The following is a 22,337-nucleotide window of genomic DNA, read 5'->3' as shown; positions in this document are numbered from 1 at the left end:
TCAGCAGCAGCAGCTCTGCTCCTATCCCCTTCCCATCCACCTGGGTCCATTTAGACTTGTGTCAGCAAAATCGCTGGTGCAGGTTTGAGTAGACCCATCAGGACAGCAGAGAGTTACCCCCAGGCAAGGAAAAAAAATGTTCCCTTACCTGAAGGAAAACCCCAGGGTGGCTCCACTTTGCAAGATGCAGAGCATGCTCTGGTGGTGCAATTGCATCTGCGGGGGGGGGGGGGGATTTAAATGGGCTGTAAGAGTAATATAATTACAGTTGCATCATCACTTCCATAGTTTATATTGATCAAGGCAACTGCTTGTACTGACAAGTTCTTACACTAGAGAAACTGAGCATGTACTACATTCATTATGTTGTAGGAAAAATAAGAAAAACATCACACAGAGGTTTATACAAGAAGGGAAAGTTAGTCTAGAAACACAGTTCTACTTTGTTTCCTATGAAGGAGTTCACTGGGCAATGGTTGGAAGACTATTACTACAAGATACTACTATAGCTATTGTGAATACCTAAAGCACATCAATTTCCTACCACATTCACACAAGGGAATCTCTACAGAGTTAACTGTCCCTGCCTTTGTTCTGCTGGTCCTTGATTAGAAGGGCATGCATTACCTGAAATGGAAAACCCATGTGCACCTCTCAAAGTGCTATCAGGCCCATGCCAAATGCACAGACTACTCATGCTCACAGTATCAATAACTTTGCAGACATGAACAAAGGATTTAAGTTATAGAAGATGCTGAAGGGGATGAACTTCAGTGAAAGCATGTGTTCCTTTGTAAAATGCTATTATCTTGCTATCTACAGTCATAAGAACTAAGAGTCCTGCAGGATCCGGCCAAAGGCCCATCTAGTTCAGCTTCCTGTGTCTCAGTGGCCAACCAAATGCTTCAGGGAGCACACAAGACACAACCTGTGTCCTGGTGTCGTCCCCTGCATCTGTGTCTTCCTTTTTTGATTAGTGTAGTTTCTATATTCTCCAATTTTAATTCCTAAATCCCACAGCTTCAACTTCATTTTAAACTTCTTAAACTGCTTGCATCAGGCAATGTTTATAGTCATTGATAAAGGTTGATCACCATTAACCATTCTTACTGGTAAGTTTCTTTCTAGGACATTCCTTGCTTTCCACAAGGGAACCAGAGTGTTCAATGGAATAAATTACCTGGCAGATTTCTTTAACTGACTTTCAACGTCAGCATTAACAACAGGTAAGATAGTGAAACATAGCTATAAATTCATATAGTAGTCTGTTGCAAAGCAAATTATCTGAATTATTTGTAGATCATTTTATTAGACAAACTTTTTACAGCTGAAGATAATGAAAGTAGGAATGGTTTAGGGCAGCTGTTTTCAAACTCTCAGGGAGAATTTGAACCGCAGTAAGTTCTTGCGGGGTTGGGGGGAGGCAGTGATGCAATCCCCAGGATCGCATCACTCAGGGGGCTGCAGGGACTGGGATGCAGTCACCAGTCCCTGCAGCAGCTTTCCTGGGGTGTGGGGAGCCCTGCGTGAGGGTCTGCAGGGCTCCCCAGGTCTTGAAAAGTGAAAGTGCAGCGATTGTGCTCCACTTCTGCAAAACTGGAAATGGAGCGCAATCGCTGTGCTTTCACTTTTTAAGAACTGGGGAGCCCTGCAGACCCTCACGCAGGGCTCACCACACTCCAGGAAGGCTGTTGCAGGGACTGGTAAGTAAATGCCAGTCCCTGCAGCCCCCTTAGCGACACAATCCTGGGGATCGCATTGCTGCCTTCCTCCCGCCCTGCCCTTTAAGGGGAAAGTGGCCAGGGCTCACAGGTTGGGGTGTTGCAACGCCCAGTTTGAAAAGCCCTGGTGTAGGGGATCGTATTGTATACGTATGGATTAACAGCTCAATCCTGAGCTGCTTGGTGCCAAGGGCTGCAGCAGCACCAAAGTGGCTGCTGAGCTATCCTGAGTGCGCCAGGCAGCTCCCAATGCCTCGTCGAATAAGCTAAGCAGCCCTGCAATGGGGCTACTCAACTCTGGTCTGGCTGTTTAGCTTGTGCAGAGTAAACCAGTCCCATCTCAGGCTGAGAGGCCCAATGTGGGGCTTTGGATCCACCCCTCTCCCACCTCACTCCTTCCCCTGTCACACCTTCTCCCCCTCCTCCGGAACACCTCCCCCCACTCACCTCTCCACTGTCTGGTACTTTGCATGGAGTGCCAGGTGGTGGCTGGCCAGCCTCCAATCGGTGCTGACCCAGCATGGGTTTGCACTGAGCCTGCTCCGGTGCTGGGCCATCACTAACTGCTGCAAATGTGCCTTACGACATGTTTGCGACAGTGTGTGCTGGTGGTGAACCAGTTTGCTTTCTTCTGTATTGGGCCCTAAGTAGGCTGTCAAAGCCAGGAGTGACATAATTTTTAGACAAATTATAAAAATAATGTCACCTTTAAGCTATAGAACAAACAGCTGATAAACGTACTAATATGCATATGTGTGTACTTTGCACATCACTATTATTGAGCATTTGTTTGGGTCTCTGCAACCATAATAGTGTCCATTAATCAGAATATTTTATGAAAATTGGAAGTGTGAAGAGTGAATGCAGCCAACACATATCCTTTTGAAAAAGTACATTAACACTTTGAAAGCAAATTAAACTTGAAATTTTCAGGATGTTGGTCTTTTGCTTTTTTCAGTCATGAAGAGATAAATCTTTCTGTCAGAGTTTATTATGTATCCAAGCATGGATTAAGGCAAAAATATCATTTTCAAGGCTCAATATCTTTGCCAGCAGATTGTACACATTTATAATTTTTCTTGCACTTCTGAACAGCTCCTTACCAAAAATGTATGGATTTTTGTTCAGACAAATGTAATATCCAATATGAATACTTCTACTCTTATTTTCAGGAAAGAGGTTTCACAGAATAATAGCTGAAAGAATGTGTACTGAACTGAACAAATCAAGAAGACTTAAAATGTAATTCATTTTAGTTACTTACAGCGCAATCCTATGCATGCTTACTCAGACGTAAGTCACATTGTGTTCAGTGGGACTAACTCACAGGAAAGTGTGCATAGGATTGAGCCTCAAGTTTGTTTTAATTCATCCTCTCCCAAAATTTCATATAAAGAATAATTCTGAAACAAGTGGTTGTATCCAATGTTATTGTTGCATGAATGAAAGAACTTTTATTTGATGTCTGGGGAGTAGCTGGATGTAAAAAATGACAAGTCTTGCTGATCTCTGCTGCGGTTCCCTGTCCCAAGGATCACTGTGTTCTGAAGAGTCCTCCAAATCTCAAGAGCAGAATTTCATGGTAATCAGTACTGCAGAGGGAAAGATGACTAGGCAAAAAATACTAATGACATAGATGGTTCAGACTGTAACGTTCTCCCTCATTTTGTATTTGAGTAAACAAATTAAAAGGTGAAGTTTGGGACAAGTCTACATGTACAATAACAGCTAAGAGATGCCAAAACGAAAAGTCTTTAAAAAACAGAGTTTCTCCACAGAGTTTCTTGATGTCAATCAATGTCAGGTTTGCTGCCTAATTAAAGATACATTATGAGTACAAACCATGAAAGACTTTTGACCCTCCTTGGCAACTGATCACCTCTCTTTAGGGACAATCATATCAAGATTACTAACTACATACCTTAGATCTTAATTACAGATTGAACATAGCTTTGTCATTGGATCTTATATATTTTTTGTTCTACTAAAAATTAATACAATCTTCACAATAGTAAAGAACAAAAAAAATGAGAGCATAGCAATGACTAAATAAAGAAGATTGTCCACATGCCTTAGTTCTGAAGAGCCAATGAGCGGATATTGCAAGTCTTGGGACATACGCCATGTGTCATGAAAACTACACTTAATACATTATAGAACTCCATAAATAGATGACATTTAGGATAGCCTAAGGAAAAACAAATCACTAAAGAGGTTATATGCATGTTAAATCATAGTGTCACAACATAGAAATAATATTTTTCTGACATTGTGAGTGTCACTTTTATACTTCTGGAGAAGGACTTACATAGAAATAGTAAATACGATTCGTATTCAAGTAGCTTGAACTTAGTGCTTTTTATGAAAAGTTATGGCTATTTCATTCTCCAGCTAGAACACATTTTGGAAGACAGTTGGACTTTCCTATTTGGAAAAACTTTAGCACCCCAAAAATAGAAGAAAGAAAGAATGACAGTTTCAGTTCGTACTTGCAAAATGAAAATTAAATGTAGTTAAAATTCAGAAGAATTCCATAATTTTTTACTGGTATGGGGGTGGAAGAGGATGTAGAAAACAGCTAAACTGATCCTAAACACAGGCTAGAACACAAGAACTACTTTAAATGTGCCCAGGGACTTAAGCGTGCCCAGAAGTATGGACATTTTCCTTTAGATTGGGGGTGGGCAAACATTTTGGCAGGAGGGCCACATCATCTCTCTGACAATGTGTTGGAGGGGAAAAGAATTAATTCACATTTCAAATTTGAATAAATTTACATAAATCAATACATGAGAGACGGAACTTATATGAATGAATGAATTTTACTGAACTTATTTATAATACACATGATAACTCAAATACAGGCATGTAGAACCACATGAGAATGATGAACATTTTGCCACATACCTCTTGCACAGTGAAAACATACAGACTAAACCAGAAACACATGGAGACATAAGTTGTTCAGAGGCAATGGGGGGGGGGTGGTTTAAAATAATGCTCAGGGAAAAGCAGAGAACAAGTATAAAAGGCCTTGCTCTAACTCAGCCTGCAGCTTGCGTCTGGTGATCACGACCAGTAGTCACAGGCCAATGTGGGCTCCAACAGTCTCTGATTGGCCAGAGGCTCATTGGAGACTGAGGGCTCCCTGCGGACCACATTGGGCATCCCCAAGGGCTGCAAATGGTCTGCAGGCCAGGGTTTGCCCACCCCTGCTTTAGATAGTCCCAATTAGTTCAATTTAAATTGTTGTTTCTCTCTCTCTCTCTCTCTCTGCTGAGTATGTGAAACTTGAATTTGTGCAAGTTAAAGGAGTGTATAATGCAACCTGACTGTACCCAATTTACATGCAGTTATGGTGTCCTGGTGTTTTGTCATCTGCTTGTGTAGCATCGTAGAATGGATTTTTGTTTATGGGGAAAAATTAAGAAATACTGGTCTGAACTATAAAGCGGTAGAAAACAGAAGAGGATAATAATCCCGGCCAGCCCACTCACATGGCAGCTCAAGTTGAACAGTAGGTTTCAGGAAGCTTGGGCTGCCCTTCACCCTGCATCTGCTGTTCCAGGCTGCAGCAAGCAGTGCTGCACTGATCTGTTTCCTCTGTGCTTGAAGTAGACTGAAAGGTGGCAATCCACTTCCCTGCCTTTTTACCTCATTCCTTTTTTGCACCATCCATTAAATACATGTTGCAAATCCCAGCCTGTCCCACACTTCCTGTTTTGTTGAAAAGGCCTGCATGAGGATGGAGTGCAGTGAGGAGATAGGGGGCTGAATTGTCACCTTCCATGCAGTTGGGGGGCAGAAGCTTTGTGTCAGGCAGTGGATCACCTTGGGCCATCCCTGATAATCACTATCTCTAAATGGATACTTATGTGAGGGAGAAAAGCAAAGCAAGCAAGAGCAAAAAGCAAGGCAAACAACATGACTAATAATTAGCTATTTTGGAAAGCATCTCAATTCAGTGCCTTAAAGATAGTAGATGTCCTCCTAAGTCTGTTGCAGAGTTAGGTCACAGTGCAGCAACAAAACTGAATCATCATAGTGCTCTTTTTTTTTTGGTGCCACTTCAGCAGTGCTAGTGGAAGGTGAAGCGGCGACAAACTGGAAAATCCTTGGCATTAGTGACCACTGTGCCTACTAAGCTGCTTGGCTGTGCAGCTTGAAGACAAGCTCTTGCATAGCTAAGAGCCTGGTGACCTGGAAATTGGCAATGACATACGATGTCATCACCAAATCTTTGGAGGTCCTGCCCCACCACTGTGCAGCTACAGAAGGGCCTCCACACAGGAATTATTACCAAGAATGTGGCTGGTAACTAACTATACAGGGGGGACCCCGTATTCATGGATTCACTTATCTGCCGATTCACTTGTCTGCAGGAGGACCCCAATGCATGCCCCCTACAGAGATGAGGAGAACTCTGCTCCCCTTGCCTCTGGAGGGTCATCTGAACCCAGCAGAAGCTACGCATATCTGTCCACAGCCTCTGCCAGGTTCAGAATGAGTCTTAGAACAAAAAGTCACTTCCAGTTTTTTTGTAAAACCAGAAGTGACATTTTTAATGCCTTGTAAGGTATTAGGAGGCCCAGGGGAGGTCTTCCTTGGGGACGCCTTTATTCTAAGTCTTAGTCTGAGCCTGGCAGAGGCTGCAAATGGACATGTGGGGCCTCTGCTGGGCTTAGATGACACTCTGGAGCCGAGGGGAGCTCCCCATGGCTCTGGAGGGTGGGGGCAGAGTTCGCCTGTACTTCATTTTCTTGTACTCTAGTCACTCACAAGAAATAGCAGCAACAGGTATGTATTCCTTGAATGCTTTTAGGGCTCCCTTTCCACCCTTCAGCTACATCAGGTATATACTCAGTTCCCAACCTATAGTTAATTTTTTTTTGAAATCACCATCATCACTGCTCTTTGTCTTACATTAATACCATTGACAATAATATTAAACACAGGCCTTGGGTACCAACTCTCAAAAACAGGTCCAAGAATATCACATTTATAATACATGGATGATTTCAAAATATATGGAAAGTCACTAATGGAGATTAATTCCTTATTAAACATGGTTTGAATATGCAGTAATGACATTGCCATGGAATTTGAGCTTGATAAATGTTCCATACATACACAACAAAGATAATTCAGCAAGAAGACATCAGGATTCCAATATCAGAGGCCTTGACTTTGAAGAGTATTATAAATATCTTGGAATTTTGGATAACATCAAGAATGATCAAGTTTGTTTTTTTTAAATAATATTACAAACAAGTTAAAAAGACTTTACGAACAAGGTTATATGGTAGCCATACAATGAAAACAATTAATACTTGGGCTGTCCCTGTTCTTTGCTATACTGCTGGCATTATTGCTTGGACACAGGTAGAATTGGAAATAATTGACCAAAAGACCAGAAGATTATGACAATGCATCACTCCCTAAATCCTAGAAGAGATGTTGATAGACTTTACCTACCAAGAAAATCAGGTGGAAGAGGTCTTTTGCAAGCCTAGCAAACAGCTGACGAAGAAAAACAAGCACTGAATGATTACAGCAAGGAAGGACTATGGGTCGAAGTTTCCTACTGTAGTAACTGGTCAAAGTAACCTATTGAAAGTGACAGAAAGTAAAGAAGACTACAAAAAGGCTGAAATTCAAACATGCCTAGAAAACTAGAAAGAAAAGCAACTTCATGGGTAATACATGAAAGACATTGATAATAAAATTGATAAACACCTGGAAATGACTGCAGAATGAACACCTGAAGAAAGAAAGGGAAGGCGTCATCCTAGCTGCAGAGGAATAGACACTTGCAACACGTAAGATCAAAGCAAAGATTCAGAGGACCAGTGACAACACCAAATGTCCATTATGTAAGATGAAACAGTCGACCATCTGGTCAGTGACTATAGTAAGGTCGCCCAAACTGACAATAAAGAATGCTTTGATAGGGTTGCAGCTATTGTTCACCGGAATCTTTGCAATCAATACGATTTCCCTTCACACCAAAATTTCTGGGATCATAAACCTGATAAAATCACCAAGAACAACCAAACAAAGATCCTTTGGGACTTCAGATTACAGACCAACAAACATATAGAACACAATACACCAGATATAACAGTAGTTGACAAAAAAAAAATCAAGTTTGGTTTATTGATATTGCAATTCTAGGTAACAGTAGAAATGAATACAAAAAAACTGGGAATTAATACTTACCGTGAATTCCCCTTCTCAGTGGTGTCCTATAAAGGAGGGGGGTGGCCCAGTATGACACTGATCACTGCCTCTCCAGCAGTGATCCTGGGTGCCCCTCCTCCATCAGGAGGAGGGCTTTTTTTTTTAAGGAACAGAAGATGGTGGACCTGCCAGCTTCTTTCTCTTAAAGAAAAAAGGCAAATGGGCCGCAGGGAGGGACAAGGCTTGAGGAGGCACCCCAGAGGGTTTGCCCCGCTTGCCCCCCGCCAGATATGCCATTGCATTCAACTATATAACTACTGCAGTTTTTGTTTACATTTGGCAGAAAAGGAAAACTGTGATATGGCTACAACCATTATTATTATTATTATTATTAACAGTATTTATATACCGCTTTTCAACTAAAAGTTCACAAAGCGGTTTACAGAGAAAAATCAAACAACTAGTGGCTCCAACAAACAACCATTACTATATCATATGCACCATACAGTATCACTACTATTTTCTGAGAACAAGATAGTGAAATGTGGAATGTTTCACAAAGATACATGAATTTTTTAAAAATGATTATAGGATTCCCTGTATTGCTCATTGCATTGACAATAATGTAATATCCAAAGGGTAAGTTATTCACTACCTTTTTCAGTATCAAAACTGGTGATTCACATTAGGCACTAAGAAGGATTTTGGTGTTAGAGTAGATTTACACATGATGACATATCAGAGCCTTGAAATAAATACTGCAGAATTTACTCATGAGTACCAAAGGAAACTATTTTATTTCATTTTAGTTCACGTACTTATCTTCCCTAGGATGGCACCTAACCATGCCAATAAAAAAACAGAAAATGAAACTTGGAAACAACACATTTTAAACCCAAACTAACAGCAAGAGCCAACCTTACCTGTTGCCAGCTGCCACCTCTGTTAGACATTTAGGGAAGAGGAAGATGTGTGCACCCACCCAAAGTAAAGTAGACTAAGGTACAAATTTGAACTTGATCTAAGAAAACTTCTGGCTGTTTACTTGCTGAAATAAGGAGACTCAGAACTAGAAAGAACCATCTTCCTTCTAAATATTAAAAGAAAAATAAACAAACAAGACAGTTGGGGCAGTGTTTGGGTCTTTCCATTTTTTCACAACTGTTTTGTGCTTTTACATATGCTCATTTTATTATGTGTATAACATTGCCCGTTAACAGCAAATGGCTGGTATTCAAAATTCAACAGGTCATACTACCATTATGATTGTCACTTTTTCAGTATGCTTATGTTTACTGCACAAGCAAATTCATTCAACTAAATATGCATTTAAAGCTGTCAGTTGCTAGCACCAATTTCAAGGGACTTGTGCCGGCCTAGGGATTGTGCCCTTAATCTGCTAAACAAGAACAATCCCCCAGCCCTTGCTGCTCTTCTTCTGCAGAGATAAGCTGGAACCTCGAAACGAACTGATTTTACAGATTAGCCCCCACTCAGAAGAACAGAATATACACTTCAGCCAGATTTGCAAGGGCACAATCCAGAGAAGTACTTGGGGCCAGCACGTCCCTTGTGCTGGCCCAGGAGGGTTGCAAATGTCCCCCTCGTGAGTTGGCTAGGCCAGCGCGTAGAGGCGGGAGGAAGGTGTTCCAAGGCAGGGGGAGAACGGGCAGTGGGCAAAACTGGGGGCGGGCGGGTGGAGAGTGGGAAGCAGGGCTGGGACCCAGCAGTTATGCTGGATCCCAACCCCTATTCCCAGGGAGTTCGGAGCGACTTCAAGCGCTCAGGAGATGGCTTAAGTCCGAGTAGACCCATAGGGGCCAGGGTGCCTTACCCAGAGGTAAGAGGAAAAGTTTCCTCTTGCCTCTGGCTGAGCCACTTTGGGCCCCTATCCTGCACTGGATACAGTGCAAGCCTCGTGGCTTGCCTGTTCCAGCGGAGGATAGGATTACGCCCTATGTCACTATCATTCCTTGTATAAAAGAGGAATATTCTGAAGTTTTATTTCAATTGATGCGTGTTGAGTACCAGAAAACATTTCAGAAGCCAATGCTGCACTCTAGACATAAGGCTCACATATTATGCATTAGCTGGCACTATTTTTAAGTAACTAAAACTGGAGAAAAGAGTGCCTCAAGGCATTTGAGAGTGTCATAGCCAAAAACAAGTGTGTAGAGTTATAGAATAAGATTTATATTGATTATGAAGGACAGCATGTAAAAAATTCTGAAGGTAGGTTATTCATGGGATAGTGGACTTTACTGTAGCACTTTGTAAAACTTGGGTGCCAAATGTTTTCTAGTGCCTAACATTACAATTAACACTTTAAGGAAGTTCTGTGTTACTAACACGTCTGTCTTAACAGTTATATAGGTTACTTGCTATTTGTCCATGGCTGAATTTCTATTGTATTACTCAGAACATGGTCATATTTGCTACAGAACCAGTCAGGCGCCATATGTTATTTACATTGTTACTTCTGCAGTTTGTTATACAAACAAGGAACTCATTATATGTATCAAATCTGATCTTTGAGAACAATTGGCTAACAGCAATCATATATAAATGAAAAATGGCACTGATACAATGTATTATATTTTATAAAGAGCTAACCTTCAATGCTTTTCAAATAAAAACATGTATTTTTTATGAATTTTTACAAATAAATTTTACAAATAAATTTTATTTTTCAAATAAAAACATGTATTTTCAAACAAAAACATGTCCAGTATTTTACAAACATTTTCCATATACTGGTTTTTACTTGGAGAGAAACAAGCATCTGATAGGGCATCAAATTTTATGTTTTTTACTACTAATATCTTGTCCTATGATCCAGGCAGCCCAATCCTATCTTGCTCTGAAACAGGCAGGACTGCTGGCCTGCACTATATCCAAAGCAAGTTGGATATAGTGGGTCAGCCTGAGGCAAGGAGAGGCTTTCCCCCTTACTCTGGTGGGAGCCACAGCAGTTCCAATGGGGCTACTTGGATCTGCACCACTGAAATTTGTGCCGCAAATCCAAGCAGCCCAGGACTGCCCTGGGCCACCTGGGAATGGGGCTAGGATCTGGCATAAGTGCCGAATCCTGGCCCTGCCTCCTGTTCCCCACCCACTCCTGGGAACGCCTGCCACTAGCTGCCTGCCCCCTGCCCAGAAATATCTCCCTCCCACCTCCTCCCCACCCTCCCCATGTCCTCCCCAGACCCCTGTGCCAGCCAAGTTCGGCCAATGCAAACTCACCCGATTCCGGGGCCCATGTTGGCACATGGAGCCTGGCACACATACATCCACTTATGTTGGCGCAAAAGTGGCACTTTTTGGCACTTTCGCGATGTTGGGCCAGTGCAAGGGACTTGCATCAGCTGAAGGGCGCCTTTGGAATGTGCCCTGAAAATATTTCACTTAGAAGTTCCACTTTTCAAATGAAACTGATAAAAGTTACCAAATTAGGGTGGCATCAGAGATTGGCCACACCAAACACTGGCCAAATTCATGACCATCAGAGGTCCACCAGCTCAGGCTCCCCCCCCCCCTGTAAGAGTGCCCATAGTAATGGACGCATCCCATGTGCTGTTGGAAGTGGGAAGGTGGTGGCTACCATGAGGGTCCCTCTGCAGGGTTTTGCCCCAGGACTTCCAGTTTCATGGGGCTGGCACTGCACCAATTTCCTACCATAGTATTCATTTTGGATCACTTAACACAGTGATGTCAAACTCATTTCATACAGGTGACTAAATAGCATTCATGGCACCTGCTGATGGCCAGAAGTAATGTCAATAAGCAAGTGATATCCAGAAATAAGCACTTTATTCTCACATAGGTACCCAATAGCTGCAAGTGACAGAAGAGGAAATTATGCAAATCTTGACCATAGTTTCAAGATATGGGAGAGCCCAAATATCATGCTAGGTAAGAGAGGGAAGTAGTTATCATGCAAGCCACCTTTTCAGCAGTGCTGTTTCTGCTGAGGCTTCAGCAGTAGCTGAGAAGTGCTCTATCAAGTCCCTCTCACCCTTTTTGGTCTGCCCCTTCCCTTGTGCCTTCTGAGACCTCCTTCTGTCTCTCCCTCTCGGAGCCTCAGCAGAAGCACTGCTGCTGAAAGGGCAGTGCTGGGAAGGCCCGCTCATCACATGGGTCAGATAAAGAGCTTCCACAGGCTGCATCTTGCCTACAGGTCTTATGTTTGACACCCCTGACTTAACACTTGCCAAGATTATCCTAGCATGATATTTGGAATCCACAGTTTTACCTACAGTCCAAGACTGGTTGATAAAAATTTTTGGAGATGGCTGACAGGGATAAGCCTATGGATAATATTCAGTGAAGAAATTAATTTTGACAACTGGTTTTGCTGGTAGATAAATTTATTTCCAAATATGATGTGGATAAAACAATTATTTTATTAAGTTAGAAAACATTTTTTCTAAAACATTTTGTGAACAGTAAATTAAATAACAAATTCAGAAATTAATGAAAGTATAGAGAGATTTAAATGTTCAGAGCCAATCATGGTAATGTTTCAAGTAGGACAGTACACCAGAGATGGTACATAAGAGAACTAATTAGAAAGTACCCCCAAGTAAAAAACTCTGCTTTTTGCAAAACTAGCGTATCATAGAGATTTCCTAGCCTTCCCTTGGATATGCTAGCATTGCACTAGGAAGGAGTGTTTGACATGACGGTATTTTAAATGAGTGCGACTGTATTATCCATGGCTTTAATATCTGCGCAGTATCTGACTTCCAAATAATCCTGTTTAAATCCTGTTTAGTATCTGACTTCCAAATAATCCAATAAGACTGAAATATCAGAAGGATGAAGAAAACAGAAGGCAGAATATACTCTTTTAAGAAACATCTTGAGCTGATGCTGTGCCCAAAAAACTTAAAATGCATACAGCTTAAAATATTTACAGCCCTATCTTATCTGGGCTAGCTATAATCAGAACACATGAGGAGGATCCACTGAGGTAGGTAGGATGTCAGGGGAGGTAGGACATGGTGGGGGAGAGCAAAACAGAGGTGGGGAAGGGCAAAATGGAACAGTGATGGGGTAGGGGAAGAGTGGATTGGGTTCAGGAAGGAGGCAGGTTCAGCAGCAGTGGTGGCTGCCAAATCCTAGCCCCCTTCCCAGACCTGATCCTGCAGCATGGGTCCACACAGACTTGAGCCAGCAAATTTGCTAGCAGAAATACAAGTAGGCCCCTCCACATGAATGTTCCCTTAGCCAGAAGAGACCTCCATAACTGCCTTCCTCCTCCCCGCAGGACGTAAAAGTGGCCATTTTGACATTGCTGCATTGGTGGAGGGAAGCATGGAATTCAGCTGTTTTGTGTATGTACTTCTGAGTTCGATTACTCTGGGATGGTTTTTAACCACATGAAAATATTTGTTTTAGTGTAACTTACTGAAATAAAATTCTCTTAAGTTTTTCTCTTTCATGACAATAGCAAAAGGTTATTGCCCACATTAGACAAAGAAGTTAGACTCAACAGAAAAACTTATTATTGCTACCTTGCACCTCATAATAACGTATCACAGACACAAAAAAGTTAATTAATTTCTAATTCCTTAGTCTTTTATTTAGATTTTATGAAGGTTGATTGGACTTGCTCCATCATTTTACAGAAAATTAATTATTTCAAATACATGCACTACTTTATTCAACCTGCCTGATTTGCATTGAGGAAAATTCAGCAGAAGTAATTGAGGCACAAGCAAATACTGGCACTGACTGAACTCAATTTTCATTCCAAATTTCTGCAAAATCCCAAGACACAACAATATCAGATGCAAGGGGGAAAACAAACAAAAGCAATGTGAAAAGGGAACATGAAGAGAGAACAGTACAAGAATCAGAGAACAAAAGGATTGCAAAACTATTTTAGTGCCATAGATGAACAGTGAGGGCTTCATTCACGCAAGGTGGAATAAGATATCATATGGCATCCTGACAATTGATGTCTTCATTTAAATGTAAGAATTTACATTCTAATTAGAAAGAATTTACATCTTAATCAGAGGCAGCTGGATTATCTTGTTACTGTTTTTTTTCAAAGGTAATGAACTAAAGTACTGCTGTGCTTTTTCAACCAGAAACTAAATAGACAGCATACAGTGTTATTTTATAGCCTACCTGCTGTAAGCTGTTATTAATATTTTCAAAGATTAAATTCCAACTACAATCTTTTTAAAATAAAAATTGTATTTGACACCACTCAGAATAATATGATGAAGAGTTATTTAAAATATTTAACCAGTACCTTTATAACTTGTATTTTTGAGAGTTTGTACTTATCAGGGTATTATTAATAAGATAGCAATGAAGTAATATAATTTATTTTTAGACACTGCTAATCCAATATTTTATCTGTTGTAAAAAAAACCCAAACACTTTTACATGGGTAAAATAAGAAGACAAATATTTCTCTTCTCAGTTTTTGCTCAAAAGTGACAACCTAGAAGCTACCGACTAAGCTTTTCTGTCACAGGCATGCACAAAAATTAGTATTTTACATGAAAGAAATCTGGGCTATTAGACTGTGATGATGGATTTACACAGGGCAAAAGCTTCTAAGCTGCAGTAATGCAGCAAGTCAATGAAGGAAAGGTGAACTAGATGAACAGGAGGTGTTCAACTGCTGAAGATTCACTGAGAAGCCCTAAGCATCCTTCTTGCTTCATTTCTCAATGTAAAATAATGATATTTTTTCTTGCAGGGTGCTTAAGGAATCAGATCTTATTATTTATATCACTTTAAAAAATCAGTCAAACACTGAGCGCCAAAAATCTGCTCCTCATTATTTTTTATTGTAATTGATTATTGATGGCTTTACCTGACTGCTTTATTCTATGACATTATATTTGTGTCTTTTAAAATATTTCATTATGACCAATGGCCTTGATACATTCATTTTTTCTTATAGAAGTGTCATGGTTTAAAATGAATTCTGAATGTAACATAAACATGTGAAATTCTACAATTAGCTCTAAAAACTCAATGCACAAACTTCTTATCAAACAAAATTGAATGAAAGCATGTTTTCTTGTGTAAAAGAAAAACCCAGAGGGGGAAGATATGAACTTTTTAGGTCAAGCATGATTAATACAATATATTGCACTATATTACTATAGAAAATTATGAATATTCAAGTTTAGCAACTAAATTGCATGGCCATTTATTCGCCACCTAATGGAAAAACAATGTTTTGTTCATTAATTATCAATCTTACTTCTGCAAGGTACCTTATAGATACACCTCCCTTATATTGGCTAATGGGCCTTGCCTTCCAAGTAAGTGACATGCTTTGAGATCCAAAAATCCATTAATTTCATATTCCCCCATTCCAAATCTAAAGATGTATAATTTGATAACACATTACCAAAGTTGCCTTGTGGAATTAAATAATGAAAAAGTGGGATATAAATCATCTAATACTAAATACAGTGGTGCCTCGCAAGACGAAATTAATTCGTTCTGCGAGTTGGGCAAAAAAAGTCATAACAAAGTCAAATTTGGTTTACAAAGTGTTTATTAAGTGCTCTTTAAAGGCATACATACTGTACAGAGGATTTCAAAAATTTCAAGCACAAAACTTCAACTTTTTAATTTTAAAAATTTGTCTTGCGAAGCATGGCCATAGAAAAAATTCATCTTGCGAAGCACGGCATAGAAAAATTCGTCTTGCGAGTCACCAGAAAAAATCGCAAAAATGCTTTTGTCTTGCGAGTTTTTCGGTGTGCGAGGCATTCGTCTTGCGAGGCACCACTGTACAATTTCCTAGATTGCATAGCCCATTTTTACAATTTAGAAACTAGTGTATTCTCAATTTATAGACAATTAATATGCACTGTTGGTTCAGGAAATGCATGCTTTACAAAATGGAACAAGGACAGGTTGCTTACCTGTAACAGTGGTTCTTTGAGGGGTCATCTGCACTGACACATACAACAGAGTTCTATGAATGTGCAAAATTGACTTTGAAAGCTTCCAGAGCTTTGTCAAGTGTTCTATCCTTGCTCTCATGTGGGGAAAACCCCATGTACACTGTGTGCCTTGAGGATTGATAGAACATCCAATTCCACAATCTCCTAAATTCAACTTGAAACATTTGAAAACAGATCTAACCGTTGAAGCCATACTGGCAAAGGAGATGGTTGGATGGAGCATGTGCATGCACAGATGACCACTTGAAGAGTCACAGCAGTGATATTCAACCTTTCAACCTTTTCATCTCATGGAACTTTCAACCTTTTTCATCTCATGATACATTCATAAGGAGGCACACCATCAGGCACACCATCAGTTTTTTGACAAGGCACACTATACTGTCCGTGGGGAGCTCACATCCCCAATGACCTGACTAATAAACCTATTCCAAACACACCAAGCACACCTGCACATCATTCATCACACACTGGTTGAAAATTGCTGAGTTATAGGTTAGCAACCTGTCTTCCTTCTTTGCAGTCTCTGTGCAGTCATATATAGAAGAGACTAACTGTCATAATGTAGACTAACTACACATAGTAGAGGCTATCTCCATGACCTGGAAATAAGCTGATCATGACAAGTTCAGTTGGACTTATTCCCAGATAAGTGTATACAGAATTGCAGCCTCTGTTATCCAGTGAGGCAGATGCTGTGTAGAAACATTTTGCCACTGCAAGACTCCTAGAAGCAAATATACAGTCTATTTTCTGCCCATAATGTTGCAGTTCTATGAATAAAAGGGCTCATAAAAGAGCACTATAAAAGAAAGGGCTCAATTAACTTCTGAGACATGCAGAACTCTTTCTCCTTCTAAAGTTGGGTTTGGAAAGAACAGAGACAATGTCAACTCTATATTAATGTGTAATGCCGAAATAATCTTAAGAAAATGGCAATGTCAGTCTCAACATCACCTTGTCTGAATGGATTCAGATATGGAGAGTCATAAGGAAGAACACACAGTTCACTAGCCCTCCTTTCTGAAGTAGTGGCCACTGGAAACACTGTTTTGAAGGTGAGTAGGTTTACTGCACCATCCTAGGCATGTGTACTCAGAAATCAGTTTCACTGAATAATACTGAATATTATTATTATTATTATTATTAACAGTATTTATATACCACTTTTCAACTAAAAGTTCACAAAGCGGTTTACAGAGAAAAATCAAATAACTAATGGCTCCCTGTCCCCAAAGGGCTCACAATCTAAAAGATGCAAAAGAATACAATGTGAAACTGTCCATCTCTAAGTGCGCACTCTGCTGCCATAGTGTTCCAGTGATGGAACATGCTTTACAGAGTAGTAAAATGCCTTACAGAAGTGCATGGAGCTGTGCACTTCCGGGCCACTGCTGTAGATAGTGGGAAGAACCATACATGCGACAGCGAAGCAGAGCCCCACTGTGAAGTCAGAGGGGTTGGCACAGGGGTTGGAATGGGGCACAGGGTAGGTGGAACAGCAGAAGACCTTGATGTTCAGACTTCATTTGTTTTCCACTGTGCTGAGGGTGTCTGCCAACGTTTTGGATACCCCAGCCAGGGGTGTAGTGGCATGGGTGATGTAATGGTAAATGCACCAGCTCTAAATGCACTCCAAGGAACAAGGGTTTTCGATGCTGTACTGCCTTGTTCATTTTTGTAGTACATGACTGTTGCATTGCCTGTTAGAATCTGTAGTACATGATCCTTCAAAGATGGGAGGAAGGATCTGAATTTGCCAACAGTTCTAGAAAGATGGTGTGAGCCTTCTGCTGGTGCAGTGAGACCAAATCCCACTGATTTTGAGGGAGCCACAGTGAGTTATCCATCCCCACATCAGCTGTTATTGTTCTAGATGGTATGCCAGGATGAAAAATCCACATCCTCAAAGAGATTGAGAGAATCCACAACTGCAAAAAACGTAGAATTTGGTTCAGAATGAATAGCTATTTGTGTTGATAATGCAACTTGAGACTTGAATACTGACCTCTATCTTTGTAGAGGCCTTGTGCTGATTTACTAACAGGATAACTGCTGTGGTAGATGCTATGTGATCTAAAAGTCACTGGAAATGATGTAAAGGTTGGGACTATGATCTTTGGAAATCTGTGACAGGATACATCATGGCTTGACTTAATGATTCCATGAGATAGGCAGGATAATACTTTTAATCCAGCAGGACTCTGATGAACATGGTCACTTCTAGCTGAGATTTCTTGTGGTTGACTTATAGGCCCAGGGAAGCTAAAAGGATCATAGTGAAGTCCAGTTGTTTTAAGAGTTGTGCTTGGAATCTGCCAATATTAGCCAACTGTCCCCGTAATGGTAAACCATATTTCGACCTTCAAAAAGAATGGATGGATTGGACATTCTTTGGTACACAGAGAGTTTTCCCCACTAAAGAGTAGGGACACAGACACAACAAAGCTTTGGAAGTTTCTGAGGCCTACGGTGCACACAAAGAACTCTGCTTCACTTGACTACACCTACGTCATGATGAGTAACTCATTTAGAGTGTGATCCTGAGCGCTCTCTGGGCCAGTGCAAGTCACTTGTGCTCGCCCAGTACTGTTGCAAAATGCTGTAAGGCATGTTTGCACATCCTCTGGAATTGGCTGGGCCGGCACAAGAATGTGCACTGCCCGTAGAGGCTACATTCAACTTCTCTGCAGCCCAAAAGAGGTAAGGTTGCACCAGCCAAGGGCGGCTGGTGTGGGGGGTTGGAGAGGGTGGGGGGAGGGCAGAGCTAAGGTGTTTTGGGGCAGGGCAAGGGCAGGCCAGTGGGTAGAGGGACTCTAGCACTTAGGCTAGATCCCAACCCTTGTCCCTGGCTGCGCAAATTTGTGCCGGTGATTTCGCTGGCACAAATCCAAGTAACCCCATAGGTCTGGCTGCTGCTCAACATGGGGTAAGGGGAGTTCATTTACCTTACTCCAATTTGCACAGCAGTCAGCTGCAACCCCGTGTTGGATACCAGGCAGGCCAACTGGTTTGCCTGTTGTAGCACAGGTTAGGATAGGGCTGTTACTCATTTACTCAAAATAACTCATTACTCATATTAGAAAACATCTAAATTTAATCTTTATTTTTAAAATCAGGAGGTCATAAAGGTTCACTGGTCACATTCCACTGTAGAAACATAGGAAGCTGCTCTTTACTGAGTCAGCCTGTTGGTTCATCTAGCTCAGTACTGCTGACACTGACTGGCAGCAGCTGTCTAAGATTTCAAGTAGAAATTTCTCTCTTCCCTTCTTGGGGATGCTAGAGATTGAACTTGGGATCTTTTGCATGCAAAACAGATGCTCTCCCAATGAGTTATAGCCCTTTTCTTTTTCACTGATTCACTCTAGACAAAAAGTTCAGGGATAAGAAGGATATGCAAGTTAAATGAAATCACTTTTCAAAACAAATTAATTGTATCCTATGTACAGGCATAACAGTAGGATTCAGCAGCAGAAAAAACAGTGAATTCAGACTGTAAATGTAAACTCTTAGAGAAATTTTGTACACAGTCACAATCAATAAATCCAATTGCATGCTTAATCAGTGACACAGCAGGAAAGTCAAGCTCCAATCAGCCTCTGGCCACTTTCCTCGATAGACAAAGACAGTAGCTAGACACATTAATGATTTGTTTATGGTACCAACACAAGAAAACTTTTTCACAATAGAGGGGTAAATTTCTTGCCTCTTTCAAGTGGTTTTCAACAAAGAACAAACATGAGATTCACAAGCCAGAAGTAACAAAACTTTTCACACTAATGTTTTCTAAAAAGTTTCTTTCAGATGAACGTAATTCCATACAGTCCCTAAGTCCTACCCTAGAAACAGAAAACCACTATTAGCAAAAAGGAAAACTTAATTTATTGAAACTTCCTGCACTACCTGCCATGAGTTATCATCAAGCACATGGCACCATTTAAAAAGGTTCCTGGATTGCATTGCAACACCAGTCTTGTAGTGTCTGGATATTATTAATATTTATTATTAACAGTATTTATATACCGCTTTTCAATAAAAAGTTCACAAATCAGTTTACAGAGAAAAATCAAATAACTAATGGCTCATATAATATCATAATAATATTTTTGAGATCCCCAAAGATCAACAAAGAACACACACACACACACAAAACACACAGCACAAATTTCCTCTGCAGTAAACCCATGTTAGATTAGGGATATTGTTGTTGGCAACCTTCAGTCTCGAAAGACTATGGTATCGCACTCTGAATGGTGGTTCTGGAACAGCGTCTAGTGTGGCTGAAAAGGCCAATTCAGGAGTGACAATCCCTTCCACACTGGGCGCAAGTACAGTCTGTCCCTGGTCTGTCTCCCTGGCTATGGGCCTTCCTTCTTTGCCTCTTTGCCTCAGTCTGTTGGTCAAGTGTGTCTTCAAACTGGGAAAGGCCATGCTGCACAGAGGCCAGGGTTTCCCACCTGTTGAGGTCCACTCCTAAGGCCTTCAGATCCCTCTTGCAGATGTCCTTGTATCGCAGCTGTGGTCTACCTGTAGGGCGCTTTCCTTGCACAAGTTCTCCATAGAGGAGATCCTTTGGGATCCAGCCATCATCCATTCTCACAACATGACCGAGCCAATGCAGGTGTCTCTGTTTCAGCAGTGCATACATGCTAGGGATTCCAGCACGTTCCAGGACTGTGTTGTTTGGAACTTTGTCCTGCCAGGTGATGCCGAGAATGCGTTGGAGGCAGCACATGTGGAAAGCGTTCAGTTTCCTCTACTGTTGTGAGTGAAGAGTCCATGACTCGCTGCAGTACAGAAGTGTACTCAGGACACAAGCTCTGTAGACCTGGATCTGGGTATGTTCCGTCAGCTTCTTGTTGGACCAGACTCTCTTTGTGAGTCTGGAAAACGTGGTAGCTGCTTTACCGATGCGTTTGTTTAGCTCGGTATCGAGAGAAAGAGTGTCGGAGATCGTTAAGCCAAGGTACACAAAGTCATGGACAACCTCCAGTTCATGCGCAGAGATTGTAATGCAGGGAGGTGAGTCCACATCCTGAACCATGACCTGTGTTTTCTTAAGGCTGATCATCAATCCAAAATCTTGGCAGGCCTTGCTAAAATGATCCATGAGCTGCTGGAGATCTTTGGCAGAGTGGGTAATGACAGCTGCATCGTCGGCAAAGAGGAAGTCACGAAGACATTTAAGCTGGACTTTGGACTTTGCTCTCAGTCTGGAGAGGTTGAAGAGCTTTCCATCTGATCTGGTCCGGAGATAGATGCCTTCTGTTGCAGTTCCAAAGGCATGCTTCAGCAGGATAATGAAGAAAATCCCAAACAAGGTCGGTGCAAGAACACAGCCCTGCTTCACTCTGCTTCGGATGTCAAAGGGGTCTGATGTGGAGCCAGATGTGGATGGGGAGCCAGAGTGCCCTTCATGTCCTTGTGGAAAGATCTGATGATGCTGAGGAGTCTGGGTGGACATCCAATCTTGGGGAGAATCTTGAAGAGGCCGTCCCTGCTGACCAGGTCGAAAGCCTTCGTGAGATCTATGAAGGCTATAAAGAGTGGCTGCCGTTGTTCCCTGCATTTCTCCTGCAGTTGTCTAAGGGAGAATACCATATCAGTGGTGGACTGTTGGCTTGGAATCTGCACTGCAATTCTGGATAAACGCTCTCTGCAAGTACCTGGAGCCTCTTTAGTGCAACTCGGGCAAACAACTTTCCTACAACGCTAAGGAGAGAGATGCCACAGTAGTTGTTGCGGTCAGCCCTGTCGCCTTTGTTCTTGTACAGCGTGATGATGTTTGCATCCCTCATGTCTTGAGGTACTCCACCTTCTCTCCAGCAGAGACAGAGGATTTCATGCAGCTCAGTGATGATGATCTCTTTGCAGCACTTTAGGACTTCAGCAGGGATGCTGTCTTTTCCAGGTGCCTTGCCAAAGGCAAGGGAGTCCAGGGCCACGTGAAGTTCTTCTAGGGTTGGTTCACTGTCAAGCTCCTCCAGCAAAGGCAGGCACTCAATGTTGTTCAGCGCTTCTTCGGTGACTACATTTTCTCTGGAATATAGCTCAGAGTAGTGCTGCAACCAGTGTTCCATCTGCTGCGCCCGATCCTGGATGACCTCGCCTGTGGCAGACTTCAGAGGGGCAGTTTTCTTCTGTGTTGGACATAGGGCCTGCTTGATACCATCATACATCCCCTTGATGTTGCCCGTGTCAGCTGCTATCTGTATCTGGGAACAGAGCTGGAGCCAGTAGTCGTTAGCACATCTCCTGGCAGTCTGCTGGACTTTGCTGTGAGCAGCTCTGAGGACCTGCAGGTTGCACTCACTGGGACAGGCCTTGTATGCTGCTTGAGCTCTCCTCTTTTCCTCAATGACTGGTTTCAACTCCTCAGAGTGGGCTTCAAACCAGTCTGCCGTCTTGTTGGTCTTTTTGCCAAATATGGACAAGGCGTTGTTGTAAACGGCATTCTTGAAATGTTCCCATCTGTTGGATGCGT

The 22,337-nt window shown here is 41.7% G+C and overlaps 1 protein-coding gene across 6 annotated transcripts in view; it reads right to left on the bottom strand.

Annotated features, from left to right (window-relative positions):
- ELP4 (elongator acetyltransferase complex subunit 4) overlaps positions 1 to 22,337 on the bottom strand; it is a 216,691-nt gene that overhangs the window by 14,420 nt on the left and 179,934 nt on the right. The window contains exon 12 of one of the 6 annotated variants that reach the window (XM_066638016.1): positions 17,701 to 17,781. The exons of the other annotated variants lie outside the window; for them this stretch is intronic. Coding sequence (XP_066494113.1) covers positions 17,723 to 17,781 — 59 coding nt within the window. The 3' untranslated portion in view covers positions 17,701 to 17,722. Of the gene's footprint in view, positions 1 to 17,700; positions 17,782 to 22,337 lie in introns of those variants that run through there. 6 annotated transcript variants of the gene reach the window in all.

Source organism: Tiliqua scincoides, chromosome 1 (genome assembly GCF_035046505.1).
Source record: "Tiliqua scincoides isolate rTilSci1 chromosome 1, rTilSci1.hap2, whole genome shotgun sequence".
Lineage (NCBI taxonomy): Eukaryota > Metazoa > Chordata > Lepidosauria > Squamata > Scincidae > Tiliqua > Tiliqua scincoides.
The sequence above is the reverse complement of the archived record's forward strand: the minus strand, read 5'-3'. Positions and strand labels throughout refer to the sequence as shown.